Source organism: Apteryx mantelli, chromosome Z (genome assembly GCF_036417845.1).
Source record: "Apteryx mantelli isolate bAptMan1 chromosome Z, bAptMan1.hap1, whole genome shotgun sequence".
NCBI classification, from domain to species: Eukaryota; Metazoa; Chordata; class Aves; order Apterygiformes; family Apterygidae; genus Apteryx; species Apteryx mantelli.
Window position 1 is genome coordinate 7,458,412 of NC_090020.1, and position 20,340 is coordinate 7,478,751.

General features: G+C 36.4%; 1 protein-coding gene across 4 annotated transcripts in view; it reads right to left on the reverse strand.

Annotated features, from left to right (window-relative positions):
* Positions 1-935: 935 nt before the first annotated feature.
* The window catches only part of SMARCA2 (SWI/SNF related, matrix associated, actin dependent regulator of chromatin, subfamily a, member 2), a 123,926-nt gene continuing 104,521 nt past the window's right edge, over positions 936-20,340 (reverse strand). For all 4 annotated transcript variants that reach the window (XM_067316534.1, XM_067316531.1, XM_067316533.1 and 1 more), the window contains 5 exons: positions 8,072-8,177; positions 7,175-7,276; positions 4,279-4,411; positions 2,539-2,681; positions 936-1,897 (listed from right to left, as the gene is read on the reverse strand). In XM_067316534.1, coding sequence (XP_067172635.1) covers positions 1,862-1,897; positions 2,539-2,681; positions 4,279-4,411; positions 7,175-7,276; positions 8,072-8,177 — 520 coding nt within the window. In that variant the 3' untranslated portion in view covers positions 936-1,861. The remainder of the gene's footprint in view (positions 1,898-2,538; positions 2,682-4,278; positions 4,412-7,174; positions 7,277-8,071; positions 8,178-20,340) is intronic.

The following is a 20,340-nucleotide window of genomic DNA, read 5'->3' on the forward strand; positions in this document are numbered from 1 at the left end:
CATATAAGATTATTACATCTCTAGCACAACAAATAAAGTGCTTGACGTTGCTAAAACTAAGCAAAGGTCATAGAAGTGTTTTTCATGCACCAATCCATGTGGTTCTTAGAAGATACACCATCAGCCTTGCATAGTAAGTTCAAGAGTCTTAGAAGAGGGTAAACAACAGTCTCTTTAGTTTTGCTTTGTCAACAAATATCTGTTAGATTAACTACCTAATTCAGTCACATCTAGTTCATTATTTCAATATGCGGACACACAGATGGGTACCAGAGAAACTTACAAATCACTCTGCAATTGAAGTAGAAAAATCCAAAGTAGTTAGTATACAAGAGAGCAGTATAGAGATGTGATGCAGGCACATACTAAAAACAAATGGTTCAGGTAACTTAGAAATCTTCTATTTACAACTCAAGTCCTAGTTGTGCCCACTGTATACTCAGTGTATGTTCAAAAAGCAAGAATTATGATTTCCACAGGGAGCAGCAATATTAACAGTAGATATTATGGAGTTGAAGTGTTTACAGTACCACATCTCACTTGTGATATCTCAAGATAATAATTAAGAAAATAAACTGATTTATAGATGGGGCAGCTGCCTACATGACTGTCTGCATAACTAATTGCATTCATGCCCACTGAAGCCAATGAGCATATATATTTTCTCACAGAAAAAAGAAAAAATACATTTATTTTAATACTTAATCACCTGAATTGCAATTACAGATTGAATTACACTTTTATTTCAAGGTGCAATTTTGTTATTTCAAGGTTTTATTTTAATAAAATATTCTGTCTTTGAAAATACTTCTTTGGAATTTGAATGAGTTCTTGTTTTTCCTGTTCAGGACAGACTACGACAGAGCCATCTACAGGAGGCACTCTTGTCCCCATCATGAAAAAGATTTTCATGGAACTCATAACACAAGGCTGTATCAATTGAGCTATATTATCTCTTTATTAGGAAAGCACCAACACCACATTCTTCAAAATTACTGGAATTTTATTTGCCTCAGGCTTATGACTTGCAACCAAAGACATTGTGCAAAGAAAGCAAAGATTAAGTACACTTTAGGGAAAAGGTGATAATCCACATTGGTAACATAGAAGATCAGTCTGATGAAAGAAGCCATCCATTACACTATATAGATTGCAATATTCAATAGCATTTTTCAACCCAACTTTTTTTTAATCAAGGAGAAAAAAGTTAAGCAAAGTTTACAGTAGACATAAATTTGATACAATTCAAAAAGCATTTTTCTGAAGATCGTCAAGCATAAAGTGAAAAAACATATGTGGGACAAGATGGGTGAAGGCTAACTACTGTACATTTATAAGCTATTAAACAAAGTTGCATATATGTACCACAGTGTAAAAAAAAAAAAAAACAATATAGAACAAATAAAAACCTGGAAAACTGCCTGATGAAAAATAAAATAACCAGTGGCTTTTAATGGCTTCTCCTGGCTATCAATGCTACAAAAGACATCGTTTTTGTCTTTCTGATGCCACTGAAAAACATCCTATCAAACAATAAAACCAGGCACAATCAAATCATTACCAAGCTAAACCCAGCCCATAGAAATATACTATCAACCCACATTTTCCATCAAAAGCTTTTTTTGTTGTTTTGTTTTTAAATCTTTGAGGCCGATTTGGTCACAATATGTTACATTTTTCCTTTTTTACACCATGATATCATATGTTTGTCTGGCACTATCCTAAAGCTAGTTTATAGAGAATGAGAATACAGAAACAACCCAATGTCTATTTGACAAAATGAATTCACTGGGTGTAAAATAGGAGAAGGGAGAAGATAAGGGGAGGGGGTCAGTTCTGCCAAGAAAATAAACCCTATGGATCACTCATCATCACTTCCGCTTGCTTCCGACTGGTCCTAGAGGTAAGAGACACAAGAAAAGTCAGAAATTCTTTGCCAGCTATTCTACAGAATTTGCTAAAGAAAGAAGGAAAAAGAAAGAAAGAAAGAAAAAATGACAATTAAATTGACAAATCAAGATAGCCTTAAGAAATATACTATCCTATCTAATATTTCTCTTTCATGACATTTCATTCAACTGCTGTAGGCTTCTTTAGAGAAGAAAAGGCACAGCCAGGAAACACTAGCTCTTCCTGTCTGTCCAAGCATTTTCAAAATGACTGGGAAGAGGTCTGTTTTCATTCGTTGCATTAATAGAAACATCCACAAAAAGAAAAAAACCCCAACCCTAAGTGTTTTTAGTGTGGGGACAAAAGCAAACAAACCATGAAGTTTAAAGGCTCGGTGAAAGTAGGAACAGCTTCAACAAATATGCTCCAAACGTGTTAGACTTCTTGTCTTTCAGCACTGTGACCAGATCTCATAAGCACACTCTGACACAGTTAACACCACCCCCCATTCTCTCAAGATGATGACCACAGAATAAAACACGCTTAATGTTTCCAGGCATGAATAGGTGAGAATTCTGAAAGCAAGCAGGAGAGGGGAGAGTCGCAATCCCTGCAACCACTTCCACAGTCTCAGTCAACAAAACTTACATTTTCATCTTGATCCTCATCACTATCATCATCACTCACAACAGGCTTGGCTTTTGCTCGGCTTTGCCTCTTCTTGCCTTTCCCTTTCTCCCGACTTTTTTCATCCTTCTTACTTAGCTTGATTTTGACTTTCACTGATTTTGCTGCAAAAAGTGTAACAGTGCACATGAATGTAATATCTGTCTTTATTTACTATGTTGCCACTTCCCACTAATTCAACAAAATTAACTACTGAAAATCACCTATCAGCTTTTAAATGCTGTCCATATTCACAGAAATTCACCCCTGGTGGCAGCCTGAAAAGATATTCTCTCTGTTCTATATCTGGGCTGTGGAACAATTAAGAAGAAATATTTGCTCTTATTTGTCTACTTCTTAACAGTTGTAACAATAAATTTTGTATTAAATTGTGCAGGAAAACTTTAGATTGACCATGTGTATCTTCTTTTCACTCTGAAAATGGATGGTACCTATAGGTAGTATTTGGTGCTGTGATTACATTCAGGGAACTTTGTATGAGGGGATGCACATTTAAAAATATTTTTTCTTGCTTGCACATAGAAAATGCTCATCTTTTGTAGGAATGAGAAATTTTGTTATTTTAAACTACAGAAACTCCACGTGGAGGTTACTGGCAAATTCTGAGCTGACACCTTTCTGATGAAAATGTTAAGTGCTCAATTCAAGAATAACCACTCATTTCCAGAAGAACTGATGAAGTTTCACACTTTGCACAGCTGCTTGTCATACGTGAAGAGCAGCTCAGGACAAAACAGCACAGGTTCTGTACCCCGACAGACTGGGGAGCTGGAGGGTATGGGTAGAATTACTGGGTCGCAGGTAGCAGAATGAAGGAATCCCTCCTTTCCCACTCTACCATATTTCCAAGTCTGCAGGAACTTCAGGTTCAGAGGTTATGTTCCTAACTGAGGAAACCTGAACTGGTCAGGGCAACTGAGAGGCAGTATGGAGATGCCCTTTATATGGGCACTCCTGGCTCAATTTTGGCCAGAGTGTTACAACAATTTCAACACACAGGTAAATCTGTGGAATGGCATACATGCAGCAGATTGAAGTTCAAACTGGAAGTAAAGATTTTCACCAATTGGGATAATATATTCATTTGCAACTTATTTCAACAATGGATGAGAGGTCACTTCTTGAATGCTCCAGCTTTTCCTGCACCATGTTCAGCTGAATTTTCAGTCCAGCCCTGTCCTATCCCAAAGCAGGTTAGATGGGCCCCTTGAAGAACAGGTGTCATTTCCTGCTTCCAAAACAACCAGAGTTTTACTTTGTCCTTGTCCCACAGAGCTATGTTTGCTACATCTTCTGGTTCTTAACCAGGTGATGATTTTTACATATGTTACATCACGTTCAAAAGGTTGACCACCCATGAATAAAGCCTTTCCAGGCACTTTAATTTACAAACAGTACAAATAGGAACAGAGGGTTTATAAACACTCATGGCCAGTAAGATCTGCTCCCACAAAGCACCTCTATGATTTCTTTCTAGCTTAAAAATAGTTTACTATACTTAAGAGGTACAGCCAGAGTAGAGTAGCCAAAAGATTTAAGTGGAATGTAAACAGCCAAACCAGCAAACCTTATAAGAAACTACTTCCAACAATGGAAAATTAAACCTTAAAACCAGTCTCAGTGCAGAAACTGGGAAAAAAAAACTACCTCCCTCCCCACCCCCATATGTACTTCCCTTTCAACTTTTAGCAGGGGACTCACATTCTGTCTCTGACTCCTCTTCATCATCATCATCTTCATCATCATTGCTTTCATCCTCGCTTTCTTCTTCTTTGGCAATCTTCTGTCGCGCACTCTTGAACACAGACTGGAGGACAATGGAATCCTCATAGATCTACGGTACAAATACAAACTTATGTCAGAACTGTTAAGTCAAGCATCATCAAAAGTTCACAGCATGGAACTTCATTTTCAATGCAAACCCACAGAGTATGTGGCCTTTTTTAATTAGAAGTAACAATGCTTGTTTCATGAATTTTACAAGAAATGCCAACATTAATTTTTCATGCTCTAAATGAAGAAATTTGCCAATAATGAGCCTCAGAAATACCACTCTTAGAGTCCTTCCTCGAATACAAGTGTTTTTCTTCCTTAATTATTTTTATTACCACAGGAACTATGCCATATTTTCATTAGTTCATAACATTCTTGAAAAACTGCCAAAGTGACAGTGTTCAGTAGTATGCTCCTTAATTTGGATTATAGTCTAACAAGACACGGCTAACCTCTCTGTTAATTATCCTTAGTTGTTCTGAAATCCAAAGAAACTACAAAGAAAATAATTTATCCCAAGCAGCTTATTCCTTTCCTCCTCTCAGATCCAAGACTAAAAATCAGTGCTTATCCTGAACTTAGTGTTTATTCTCTAACATTCTGTAGCTTGCTAAATACCCTTGGTCTCTCAGTTTTTATCTTAAACTGAAGCACTTATGAATGAGAGGACTACCTTTGGCTAGTAATGTATTTTTTGGATTCACACAAAAGAAATATCCCTGTCTTGCTGAGTAACTGGGACTTCATAATTGTCTTAATAAATGACATGTATGTATTGCTTGGTAAAATGTGGAAAACAATGCACTGGACAATTCAGCATGTATCTCTATAGTAAACAAGATTTCACAAATGGCTCAAAAGCAGCTGAGAAATCCTAACTAAATTCAGAGTAGTTAATAGAAGGGTACAGAGTTAAAGATGCATTTGGTTTTCTAATCATAATCATTTGAACTATCCAGGCTGTCATACTATTTCCTTGGCTAAATTAAAGACTTGTATAAACTGAAATTGGATATTTGTGAGAAAGACAAAGGAGGGATTTTTGACTGCCATTATATAACGTGGATAATGTTAAAACTGCTAAAACTGCTCTAACACTCTGCAGGTTCAGCAACAGGAATCACATAAAACTTTGTTCAGAATACATGATGTGACATACACAGTCTCTCTTGTTGCATTGACTGCCAAGTCCATTTTAGAAAAATAGCCTCTCAATGCAGACTGTCCCCCGTTCTGGTGAGCACTGCTATGTTTTTTTATTATGTTTGACTGCTCTTGAGCATGGTAAAACTTGTTTGTTTACCCCCAAGTTTACACCCATAATGATCCTGACTGCTTTGAAATGGCTTAATGTTGTAATGTTGGAAAGGAAAATATTTCTGCATCATTCAGTCATAAGGGAGAGCAGAAATATCTGCTAAATAGTTCTACCCATATACAATCATTCTTGTCAATTCTACCATCTCTCCCTAACAAGAAACCCATGTCCCATGAGTAACCAAATTCATTCTGATATTTACTTCTCTCAATTAACTACTGCTTTTTCTTTGCATCTTTTTATCTCCTCTACCAGCTTCTAACAATTTCTTATGTTGCAGTGATACTTTTTGATACCAGCTTTCCTTCATTTTTTTTCCATTTGTTTTCATCATGTATTCATAGTTATTTTACTGCTACAACACTAAGCAGTAAACCAGCAATATGCATTTGGACAACTAGTAAAGTTCTATCTCATACTTCCAGCCATCATTAACTTTTTTGCTAAAATAACTGTAGTTGATTCATTTATAATGTTAGACTGTTTTCATATACTAAATGTAGTTAAAATATCAGACATGTACACATGACAGAAAATATTTTATTCTTTTCATACATAACAAAAATAATTATGTAACAGTTAAGCTATATTTAACAACCCTTCACATTTGATTGTGTGCTTAATTTCATTTTTATTTGTCAATTTCCAAAGGGTCATCAATAGTGTTTAGGAATTTGGAGGATGCATTGGCACTGGCAAACTTTCAGCCCCCTTAAGTCAACCATAAAGTCATTTTTCTCTCTTGTGCATAGAACTGGTCTTCAGGTTCTCTATTTCAATGTAATATTTTGTTTGCACTATTCAGACCTCATCTATAAAAATGAGCATCCAAAACTCTGTTTTACTGTGTTGAGAGCCAACTTTCTCATCTGTTATCAAGGTTTTGTATTCTTTCCTTTTGTGCCAGTGTCTTCTGTTCTGAATTCACAGGACTTCACGCATCCCTGCATTCCTTTGTGCATCCTGAATCTATCTCCAGTGGCAGATTCTGCCTTCTAAATTTTTAGGAACCAGTTCAGATTCATTACTACTGCCCCTCAAAATGGGCACAGATCTTCCAACAAGAAAAAAAAATATTCACCATCGTATTCAGAGACTATGAACTATATACACAAAACTTTATTGCTGGACAAACCTTAAGTTTGTGTCTTCCGTTAGCAGAGCTGAAGTTTACTACTAAGCACTTCCTCACCATGTGGTTCTAAACTAGACTGTTACCTCTGTTCCTTCTGCCATGCACTCTGGCAAGTCCAAACTGACATATGACTCTAGAGCACAGCCATCTACCATAGATTCAAACAGCCCTACAACAGCTCTAAACTACACATAGACTAGAAAAAACTGATCTCAAAAATGCAGAATCAAAAACAAATCCTTTGAAAACAAATTCAGAATTCCCTCATTCATTCAAAAACAAATATAAGTTTATATACGTAATTATAAAAATCAAGTATTGAAAACATTATATAGGGAAAACATGTTTAACACAAAGTAGTTCAGTCAGACCTGTGATCCCTCCAAATTGAATGTCTGAGCATTGTGACACAGCAACATGACATCTTTCTCCAAGTCACCAAGACTCCGATACTTATGGTTACGAATTCTCTCCTGTTGCATTTGTTGACAAGATGAGAAGTGTGGATGGGCAGAGGTGGGGAAAGAAAAATAGCAGACAGGACACTTAGTTAATACGACATTTCAGTACATGAAAACATGTTCTCTTTAACAATTTTACATAAGTGTCATGACAAGTATCTGTTCAAAACAAACTCTAAAACCTATTGTCAACGTATTCCTGACAGAATACCCATCACAGTAATAGAGTAAAAATTATGTAATTGCTACATGAACTGGAAGGGCCAAAACCAACAGAAACTGTGGTTTTGGGGTAAGACGAGTTCCCAGTTTCTCCTTCCCAGCACAGAAGTAGAACAAAGGTCATAGAGTTATGACATCATCTAAGGTGGAACAAGTTGCCTAATCCTCATCTGTCCACCTGTATTTGGATCTAGCCTGGCTATTCCAAAATGTGGTGCTAGTTTAGGGATGACAGGAATGATTACATTTACCTACCACCATATATTTTTGCAAGCACTACATTTTTACTGAAGATATGCTTACAGATTCATTGTTTGGGTCTTCAAAAAAAGAAAAAAAGAACAGATATGTCATCTCCAAAGGTCACACTGCTGCATTTTTATTTGACTTGGATATTATACAGAAATACTGCAACATACATTAAACAAATTCACAACAAGTTGTATAACAATGTTTAAAATCTAAGCCACAAACACAGGTAAATTTAATATCCATGTCATTATAATTTTAATGATGACTTAATGTTCACCTTTCCATACAATAAAAAGAAATGTAGAAATCTCCACTTACATACAAGGCTCTTACCTTTATTTTTTTGAAGTCCACTGGTTTCCTAATCAATTCATAATACTCTGGTAATTCTTTTCTAGATGGGAGCTGAATGAAGACTTCACTTAACTGCCGTCCTGAACTGTTGAGAAAAATAAACCCACAGTACAAAGAATTACTACAACTTTCTCCCAAAACAAATTTACACAATCCCATAATAAAAACTTCACAATTTTTCTTTTCTTTCAAAGGAAACTGAACTCTGCTCTGAATTCCTCTTATTGATTTGGTACAAATAATTAATTTACAATTTAATATACATGCTCTATGCTGCTGTCTTAATACATCACAGTCATTATAGCATAGGATTGGAATTTGAATTCTGCAGTGTTTTGTCCAAGTGCAGTCTTATCCTTTTCTTCATTTTGTTATATAATTTTTAACAACTATCTTCCTTATCACTCTAAGTTTATATTCTGCTTTGTCATTTTATAGCTATTATTTCAGCTCCTGGTCATAGCAAACTACTTGTTCATACTGGTTCCCAACCAGATGCTGCTTGCAATCAGAATAACTAGGTGTTATAATAAATAACATCATTAACTTCCATTACTAAATGTTAGGTTTCTGGGAAGATCATTGTAACTGCATGCGGAAAATCTGTAGAGCAGTTTGCATTTCTTCAATCAGCCTAAATAAAGTAACAGGTTATCTAAAATCCTTTCATATTCTAAGAACATTTCCTATGATTTACAAATAGAATCTAAGACTTCCAGATTTCCCATTGCCCATCCTTTATTAGCAGCTTTTTTAAAACTTCCAAATTGAGAGGTTTTTATCTTCTCATTTGGGGCTTCCTGAATAACAGATGACTGTAAGGTATCTGGAGAAACACATCTGTTGATGGCCGTTAGGCATTTAGGCATTTTTTTGCCATTTATCTCACAGACAAGGTAGCAGAAGAAAGCACTTTAGGAAGAGAGGAACTGTACTCCATTGCAAATAGACAGCATTCATAAGCATTTCCCAGCCCACAACCACATATTTCCTTTTCTCACAACTTACTCCAAATCAGTCTGTTTTCTCACTTCCATCTCTGGATGGTAATTCAAATATACAAAACCTTCACAGGAGTTGGGCAAAGTGAAGGCTGCTGCCAAGTCCTGGCTCTCCACCTGAGCTTCTGTTTTGCAACCACCCTCCAACAGTGACATTGCAATTGCAGGGAATCTCACAGGACACACTGAACTAATGCTGAATCAAAGGATAACCAAGGCAATTCTATCATGGAGGAAGAAGACGATAAAAAGCACAGGATAGCTCTGTCCTTTACGAATGTCATGAATGCCTTCTCTAACTTGGACATCTCTTAATGTCTGAGATGGCATCAGAATTTGAAGGGATACTATTTTGACAATGGACCTGGCAGGCCAGTGAACAATAAGGAATAAAAAGAGTTTCCTCATTTCCTATGCAGCTGTTGCTCACCTAATCCAAGATTTCTTAATATTTTTGGTTTAGTCCTGGGAAACTTCTGCTCCTTATACAGCTTGCATCAGAGAGAAGGACAATAGTATAAATGTTCTAAGCATAGCTTTCTACTGAGTGTTGTCCAACCAATATCCTGTGGGGCAAACCTTGCATCTAGAGTATTTTTCCTTCCACTGCAAACCTAGAAGCCACATGCTTCTGCCTCACTCTGATAACTTTGGTCTGACTTGCAGCAGCAGTAGCCGCTCCCTTCCCCTGCTTAGCAGTAACTGCCAGGTTGCCTCCTAGATTATGGCAGGTGTGGGAACACACTTCTGGCTGTTGCTGCTGCATAGTGAGATAAGAAGGCTGACTGAACATCTCCATCAGAGAAGGAGAGACTGAAGTGTTCTGAACCTAGATCCACCCAAGCTGTTGTCAAGGCCAGACCACCTGCACCACACATGAAAAAAATAGTTAGACTCCAGAAAGTTTACTAGCAACTTCCCCAGACAGATCTAATTTACTTGAGAAGCATCTTGATACTGAAATACAGGAAATTATAAAATGGCCAGACGAATGTCCTCCCAATTCTTACTATTCTTCTATTGCCAGCAAATAATCGTAAAACTGTCAGGCCACTGTGCCTCTTATTCTCTTTAGTAATGATTCACACAGGAGATACCAATTCATTGCTTTCCCACTTCCCCTGTCAAAGTAGAGGTGTTCAAAGGCACCAATCTCATCAATAATCTGTGAGAGAGACAATGTCATGACATGAGACAAAACTTGTTTTCATCTCAGACTGTCCTCTCAGAGAAAAACAGGAAGTCACAAACAAAAGCAATGCATTAAAACATACTACACAGTTTTTATATTGAAAGCGTTCCTCCTTTTCTGTAAATTGAAGACTATCTTTTTTGTTAATAAAGGGAAATGTTGAGCACTCACAGCTGCAACTGAGGTCAGTGAAAGTTGTTTCAGAACACAGAGGACCGTCAGTACCCTGAAAAATCAGATCTCCACTGCCCAAATGGTATCTATTCTTCATTTGTAAAATGAGAATAATGCTTGTAGAGGTGTTGTGAAAAATCAGCTACATATTTGCAAAACATTCAGACACTTTATACTGAAGAGCGCCATAAAGAAGCCCAGGAGGAATTTAGCCTTTCATTAAGTTATCAGTGTCCATCTTGTGCTTACAAGAAATATGTCCTGTGGAAAACCAAAGCAAAGCAAAACAAAGTACATCAAAACAAAGCAAAGCAGTACACTGTTATGCCTTTACAGACCATATTGTAATGCATGCTCCTGAGGGAATCACATTAGATTTGCATCTTTTCTCTGCCACATCCTGTTTTCTGAGTGCTTGACTTGGCAAACATACTAATGTTCTTTTAATAGAAATCTGTGCAATATGCACATATATGATGTAGATGTAAGCTAATCCTTTAAAAAGTGCAAAAAATTATATTCAAAACTCTTTGCGCAGTATGCATTTTCAATTTGCTATGCAGAAGAACTGAATTATCACTGCTATGTTTAAAACTTCAGCAGCCTTCTTCTAACAGACATGTCTATTTGAGAAGAAAAAGACTGAGTCCAAAGAGAAATACTAAACTGCTCTGATGCTGGTGTGGCCTCAGTTATACTTTGGAGTCTAACAACAAGTAGAACTACCAATGATCTTATTATTTAAGTATAAAGGAAACAGTTACTAACTATCTCCTAATTGTAATCAAATTTTAAACCTTATAAGCACATTCGTCTTATTAAAAAAGCTCCTGATGACTACATACATATAATAATGAGATAAAAAGTTATGTATGTGTGTGTATATACATATAAACATATATACATAAAACTATATGAATATATATATACACACACATCCTTAAATTTTATATTATATTAAAAATAACAGTAATAAGTTATTTAAAAGCTATATCCTATTCTTTGAGTTAGAATTCTAGCCAACTGAGGCTTGTTCACACATATTAAAACAAAAATGCTTTAAAAAAACTGCAAGCTTTTGCTTGGTATCATTAATCACTGAAAATCATTTAAGGTTGTGAAAGAAAAAGCATTAAGGGCATGAAATATGCAACAGACAGAAGACTATAATCTGATCTTTTCTACACAGATCAATAACTTGTTATTGTTTTACCATTTTTATAGAACCTTCTCTCACAAAGAAATGTTATCTTCTGTTCCCTTTGTACATGGGTATCTATACCATAAATTAATATGATCTTTTCTCAAATAATTCCAGTCACTGTGTTGTGGGTACCAAAGGAGCAAATTAGCAATTACTAATGCAACTCTGATTTTAATCCTTTTCCTCACTTTTGTAATTAAAAAATAATAACCACAACAACTACCACATAAAAAGCATGAGCAGTAAAATCACAGTTGCCTAGCAACTAGCAGGATACATGCTGAAGGGAAGAAGGACCAGAATAAATGAAGAGCTGACTGTGAAAGAACTATGAGTGACAGTTCACTACTACTGCATTAGCTCTATTTTAGTCTTATGTGTGCTCATGCATGAATAATTACATAGTGTATAGGTTAGAACTCATTCCAGATTACTACTCCTTTTTAAGAGATTTTTGCTTTGAAGGAAAGTATCTGTATCCTCAACAAGAAATTAATCTTGCATAACTGCTTACAAGGTACCTACAAGCATATATACCTGTTATACAGCCAGTATTATCTTCAGTGGAAAAAATACAGGAAAAAAATAGGCCTAATTTGTAGGCTTTTTTTTTTTGGTGCCTTGGAAGTGTATGGCCAGAAGAAAACTGTCACTGATCTGCTGTCAAACACCCTTCTTCTTCAGGTATTTGAAACCAATGGAACAAAAAAGCAAAGACAACTCTGAAGCCGAAACTGCAAGGTGTTCACCTTTCTTTGGCAAATTTCATACTTAACAAACACTGAAATTATTTTTGTAGAAAACTCCTGCGTGCTCACAAACAAAACTAGTGGGCAAATCACAGCTCCTCAAGTGCAATTTACAGCCACGTTCTTTACAAAGCGGGGGAGGGGTTAAACAAGCTTTCACAGTATGGTTCCTCTGCATTTAACAATTTCAGGACTAATCAATAATTAATTAATAAGTAAGGAGTTTGTTTTTTTTTTCCAAATGTATTTAAATATTTCTTCCTTTTTGCAATTGACTTCAGTAACATATGGTGGACCTTTCCCTATTACTGAAATGGAAATGGGTAGAAATAGTAATTTCTGGTTTTGACATAAGGCTATAATACTCTACAACTCTGACTTGGTTATAACCAAGAATTATTTGCTCTGCATGTCTGAAGACTTAAGAGTACCCATTGAAAGGATTAACTGCTAGTTAAATTACTAACAGATAATTATATTACTCACCATTTTATAACACAGCTGAAAACTGGTGACTTGAAGAAACAGCTGAAAAAGTCTGAATGAAATTATTTTCATGTACAAATTTCCCTGAGCTATGCCCTGACAATATTAGGATACTATGGGCATTAATTTCAACATTTTAGCTCTAATGATGCAGTGATCAAAATACTAAACATCGCAGACAGGGAAAGCCTCCTGCTCAAGCAGGAAGCATGGGCAGGACACAACAACCCTGCCCTCCAACTTATCAGCCTTATAAAATGTGGTTAATAACCACTCTCTAAACGGAGTCTTTGTGAAGCTAACACGTACACCATGCAACTCACTACATCTAAGCCTCATGAGCTAAGCAAAAAGCAGGTGCATCACGGAAGCAAATCACTTTATGCAATAGAGCTGTTGGGGTCACAGGCTCTTGAAGAAGTAAACTGATGCTGTCTAACAAAGCTAATGCAAAGTAGCTGGTGGAGCGAACTGGCATCTAGACATTAAATAACAAACCCTGGTGCAAGACAGAACAGCACAGTGAATTCACAGGAAAGCTGGAGGACCACTGCGTATAATGTATCATTCTTCTTCTCAACTTAACTCCTACAGTCAGGAAAGGTAACTCCCGAGGAAGCTAGACTTAGAGCTTGACTTCCCCTGAAATCAAAACTAAGGGAACACACTCAGGAAAAGGATAGTTTGGAGGACTAAGCTTGAATGTGCATGATGCAAAAAGAGCAGCTGGAGCTCAAGCATATTCTCATTTCACATATAAACTCCTTTTTCAGAAAAAAAACTTTTTTTTTCTCTAGTAAAATTGTTCTTGCTTTCAAAAGGCTAAAAGAATTAAACTGGACATACAGACTAACTTTGCTTTCTGAAAACATAAGACTTACACATTAATGTCTACACTACTCTTTTCTTTGGGGACTCCTGATTTCAGATGGAATGAAAGACAGGTTGAAAGTGAGGATGAGAACTGAAAAAAGAGTGCCAGAAGTGACAGACTGATGCATTTTGACTCTTTTTCTTCTAAACAGGTGTTTTGCAGGGCAAGACCAAAACAAGGTGCAACAGGTACAAGGGCATCTAAATATTGGTTAAAGTGCAAAAACAATTGCAAGAAAATCCCAAATTAAAATACAGTAGTATTATGCAAATGGAGTCTGCAAAGATGATGCATATGCCTAAAAATGTGAGAATTAAATGCAAGTTTTTCTCACACTTGTGACTGTAACTCTAACTGACACAGAGGGCACATATAAGTTGGGCTTACGAGTATCAAAAAACAAGTAATATCCCACTTAGTTGAGTTGGTGACAGAATTCAGGCTCAGAGACCCCAGTAACAACAGTGTAGCCAGAAGAAGCACTGTTACTAGAGGTGCTAATAAATACAGTTTCCTAATATTTTCCATTTTTTGTAACTTTGTAAAATTATCTCCTTAGGTTTTTTTAATGCAGGCCTGCTTAGTCCCTGCTTAAAGCAGGGAAGCAACATTATATAAGGGGAGTGGGTTTTCCTTTACATAAGTGCTCCTCTGTTAAACCTTGTCCCTTTCCTTGATTGATTTCAGTCTCCTTATAGGACTGAGAAAAGCTAGTTTGTATATATTCAGTGGAGATTAACAGCAAAACACTAACCCTTTTGTCTCAATAGCTACGATGAAGTATCTCTTAACTTCTCATGCTGCTCAGGCTGGGCAAAAGCCATACCCATGGAGCAACTGAGCAGACTTCCGCTAGCCAACAGTCCAGAGCAACGCTGGTATTTCCCTTGTTTGGCCTTCAGGGTCACAGAGAGAAAGGGAACATGAAATTTGCCTATAACAGCTCATCATAGGCATATATACAAGGAAACAAGTTTACTGATGCACAGGTATCTTTAATTCTTGAGGTACTGACCTTGAAGCTATAACGGTAAGAATGTTCATATTAATTTACTTGTAGCAAATTTCAGCTCTAATTTTAGTGACAATACCAAAACTAACACATACTAACCACCCAGCTTTAGAGTGCTGCACAGTCAGCTCTCTCTGGGACTCTTTAGCAGTGAGTGGGAGAAAAGCAAAATGGAAATCCATCTCAATGCCTCTGCAACAATTCTCTCCTCAGAACCTGTTTCTGAACTTCTGTCATAAAAGGCTGCAAATCAACTCATAAGAAGGCAAGGACTATAAAGCTGATATATGTAAGGATACGCACACATTTATGGAAACAACTTTACATTAACACATACTTCACATTGGAGAATTAGGATCCTCTTGCAACAAGGAAACTGGAAAGGCCTCCAGGTCCTTGAATCTAGAACCTGGGTATTCATCATGTAACATCAGCTTTTTAATAAAGGAACGCCCTGTCCCAAATTTAGTTAGATATTTCTGATCCACTATTCTATATGGAAAGATGCTCCAGAACTATTTCAGTTACCAAGTTATATTTATTCATGACTGGTTACACTCATGCGACCTTGTGATCACCATCCTGTATACTAAAGAGTTCTACAGTTTATGCTACCCTTCTTTCCCAAAAAAATTTACTGAGAGCAATCATCTTCCCCCTCAGACTGTGTTGTGTTAGGATAAACAAACCAACCTGTTTCCTCATGCAAGACTCTCCAATGCTACTTATCATTCAACTCATTATTTACACTTGTTCCAATTTAAACTTGCCCTTCTTGAACAGGCAAGTATTCAGAAGCTTTATACAGCAATCCAGAAGCTTTAATTGCGTCATGTACCATGGCATCAGTATTTCTTTGTCTGCACTGGCAGCACTGTGAACGGCCAGGTACATCGCTTTTGCGGTTGGACAATACTGAGGCTTGTATATATCCTTCAATCAGTTACTTTGCCTGGATCTTTCTTTTTGTCATTTTCAAATCAGGAGCTTCCAAATCAGAAAAAAGTTTCCTATTTTTAGACCATAAGTACTTTATAATGCATTCTGAATATCTAGCTACTGAATTTTATGCCAGTTCTTTTATTCCAGACATAACTGTGTTAAGTTCTCCATCAGAATACCCCTATTGCTTTTGATACTTAATTTTTAAACTTTATACTCTATGATACTCCTAATTTTTTACAAATATCATTAACATTTTACAGTCTATCCCAACACCAGTCCTTCAAGAATTTCAGTGGTCCTTCCAGTTTAAAGCTTCCTTTTTAAATACTGCCTTTAGTTACACCTTTATCCTGTTCTCATTCAGATTAGACAATTTAGCAATAATCTCCTCTTTCTTTCATCTTAAGTAATAATTTTCCTGTGGTACCCCAACAAATGCTTTACAAAAATCAGTCTTATGAAATTTATCCTCTTTCCTTTGATGAAATATCCTTCCTTGGCTAAAAAATCAGTTAACAAATTAGTCTGGCATGATGAATCTGGCTATTAGATAACCAGCTAACTCAGTTCTTTCAAAATCCTGAGATTTGTATCACTTTGAATTCCGCATTCCTCTTGGTAATTTTATTATCCATATTCTCACTAGCAACACTGCACCATCAATCCTTCCTCTGTCTTCATGTCCAACAACATCATCCTTATTGAAAACTAAATTTAGTTTTCATTTAACTTTGGAGTTATAAATATGTAAACTTTATTTAATGTTTATGCCATCCTTACTATACACTCGCCCTGCATCTTTCCTAACTCTCTTTTTATTATTACGAATTAAGAACCTTTTTCTGAATGTTTAATATTCAAGTTTTAATTCAGTTGATTTTTGGTAATTCTCACTTGCTCACTACACTTTTTTCTCTTTAAGATATAATTTTGAAGTTGGCTCAGACTTCCCCATTCTTCCTAGGAAATAGGCTTTATTCTTATTCTGTTTTATTCAGTTAGAGTGGAAGCCTTAACAAGATTATTTTCAAGATTTCCCCACAAGATTGTTGTCTTCCTTGAGATAAAAACGTCACATAATTTTAGTTCTACTTTAAGAAATTCCAGACCTCACCAATACTCAAATTTCTGAGTTCCTCGATTACGGAGCTACTTTCCTTAATTTATCAAAGCTTGCTCTTTTATTATTTTCTCAACCTTTCCATTTAACTTACAGTGAAGAAACTTGATCACTTAATCTGAAGTTGTTTTCCACAGTCACATTTCCTTTTGGCAAATGCTATGTCAGCAAAAAGATGGAGGTATAAAAGCTAACATAATACAAAAACAACTAAAACTCTCTTTCTCTGTCATAAACTTACTTGGGATGTTTCTCCCTTGAAGTCAGAGGATTTCGACCACCTTTCCTATCTTACTTCTGCTTCGTTCCAGATTTATTCTCCATTCTAAGCCACCACAGATGAAGCCTAGGCTTTTTTAATTCATAAAGAGAAAAAAGTAACATAAAAACACCCCTGCCCACCACACAAAACTAAAAGCAGTCAACAGTTGGTAGACAGTAAGGGAGAAAAACGAAAGGAATCCATTTAATGCTTTTGGAGATGGGAGCCCTTGTTTTTCATATGTCCCTTTAGCACTTTTAACTCTCTTCACATATTGTCAGATATGTGGCTATAAATGAGGTCTAAATTAAATAACAAATATTGTTATAGAAAAGTTTTTCTGTACTCCATTATTTACTTTTGTGGTTATAAAGCTGAATATCTTTTCTACCTGGTATTCTGCATACTTTTAGTAAGAGTGAATATTTCACACATGGTGTTTCAAACCAGGAGATTTTCTGTTGCCTTTGGCCAATTCCTTCCAAAAAGAGTTTGACAACGTATTAACATGAGATAATTTGTGAATCTTGTTCCCAGAGCGTGGCTGCAAACACACTATTTCTGTTCCAGTCGCTAAATGAGCAAAAATTCATCTTGACATAGATGCAAGAAAAAAACAGAACATCTACTGTCCTTCTCACACCCCTCCAAAAGGTATTTTGTCTACAAACGGGCACACAGCTTCTCTGTCCTCAGGGATTTTCAAAGTCAGTTACAAGCACATCATTGTAATTTAAAGTAGTAGCTAAGGGCACAGTTTTAAATTCTGAACTTTTTATTTGTTTTGTTTTGATTTTTTGAATACACACAGCTCCATAACCTTTGCTATTGGCAAATCAATGCAGAAGAAAAAGGGAAACTGCTCTGCATCTGCAGTACTGCTCTGTATCTGCAGTTGATAATAAGTTTTGTGGTATGATTTAAGATATGGCCACTTAGAGCACAGGTGCAGTTTAACAGTGTAGCAGTGAATACAACAAGCTTTTTCACTGCTTAGTGATTTGGAGCACCGATTCCACAGTTCTGCAAAAAAAAGGCATGACTTTTTGTTTCAAGGTAAAAGAAGATACATACGAAGATATCAAGACATGCCTATCCATTCAAAGAACAGCTTAAAGCACATAACCCAATACTAGAATCCAAAGCACAGCAGCCTGCAAGAATCCAGTAGTGTGAACTTGACAAGGACCCCAACAGCTCTCACATCAAAGGAGTGCATACATTTAAAACTAAACATTTAAACACTGCCTTGTATTTTTTTCCTTTTTCTCCTTTATTATTTTGTTGTTATTACATGGAAGACTCCCCAGGTATGAAAATTCCAGGAAACAGACTGCCAGAAAACTCAAATACCAGCATAAACACTTAAGTTTTTCTCTCCTTCAGTAAGCATGTTTCTAGTCCTGTAGAAAAACTCAGAGAAACTAAGCTGGTATCTATAAATTGCTCTGTGAGAACTACCAAACTTCTGATTACTGGAACGTCTCATTAGAATCAGCACTTGTGTTGGCAAGTAGGATAGGAAGGAAGGGAAATATGAGAGCTGCTATATAACACAACATAATATAGGGAAATCAAAGGAGAAAGCTTGAATTTGTACTGAGGACATGACAGAAATAAATAGGAGTTTGACCTCAATGTTAACTTGCAGTGTCTTGGATAAAGCTCTTTACCTAAGGTTTACAACTAGCTGGATATCTAGCTCTGAATTTCCTTCTATAGGACTTAAAAGAACTATATGCTGCCTTTCACCACACTGAACACTCATCTGAATGTTACTAATTTATCTAAGTCTTATTTTTACTTTAATTTAATAATTGCATAATTAAAACTTCAGTCCAGCAGTGCTTACTACCTGTATTATTGTAGCCTCTAGATTTTCTAAATATAGGCAACACAGCTCATTTTTTTGGATACTTTTTCAAGGAAGGAAGGAAAAGGTTGTACAGGTCCAAAAATATCTACAACAGAAGTCAAAGACAAGAGAACAGCTGACAAGGTACATGGAGACTGCTTCCTCTTGTCAACATTACACAGAGTCTCTACACATAAGCAGCCAACTTGTACCCATGGCTTTTGTGAGCACCATGCAAAGAGGAATTTTTTAAAAGAAAGATTTTAAACAGAACAGGGAAGTGGTTCTGTAAGTACTTATCAGGAGTTGTTCTCAAATGCAAGGGGAAACATAAGAGAAATCACAAATTTTGCATAGTTAAGTCTTCACAAATATTTCATAGTTAAGTCTTAGCGATGTATTCTTTTGATTTTCTTTCTCCTGGTTTATTAACTGTAATAAAATTTATTAAAGAACTTAGATTTGCTTTTGTCAAAGTAACCCAGGACAGAGCCAGTAAGACTTTTGGATTAGTACCACCTGCTCACCTTTCAGGACAAAACCTACCCTCTGTGGTCTAGATTATAATAAGGTTCGGAGGGCTAAAGTAGAGATGAAACATTTATTAGAACTGAAAATTTATGTTAAAGATAAGAATGATTTCAAGCATTCAGATACTAAATACTTGAGAAAACCCTTTTTTCCCCAAATGAAGTGCATGGCCTACTTTCCTTCCAATTAACCTGTCCCTCTCTGTACTTGTCCCAATTGCCTTCACACACATAGAAGCCCAGAATTGAACAAACAAAATCCCCCACCAAAACGAAAAGGTTCAGATGCCTAAAACTCACTTAATTCTAAAGCTGCAAATCCTCAGAATGTTCCTCTAACATTAAAGCATCCTTAACCACCAATTTTTTTTTTTTTAGATATTGAAGTTCTCTGGAGCCTAAATTAGCAATTCTGTGCTGTCCTAGCCTTAACAGGATCAAGTGATTTGATGCTAGTTCACACAAATCAGAATACAAGAACTTGGAACTCCTCTAATTCATTCTGTTCAAGAGCTCAATATAAGACACGTTTTTTAGTCCCTAACAAATTAAGGCTCCATATACTTTTTACAGTGGGAACCAATTGTATCTCTCAAAAAACTCAGTTTCTGGCAGAGGGAATGGTACCCCTTTTCACTGCATAATATCATAGTACTTACATTGCAGTCAGATCAGATTTGAATTACCTGGGCCACAAGCAAATGACAAAAATTGGATGAAATGGAAGAGGGGGGCAAGAGGGGCAAGGAAAGGGGAGAGAGAGAGAGAGAGAGAAAGGGAGGGAGAGGGGGAGGGAGGGAGGAAGAGGGAGGGAGGAGGGGGGAGGGAGGGAGAGGGAGGGAAG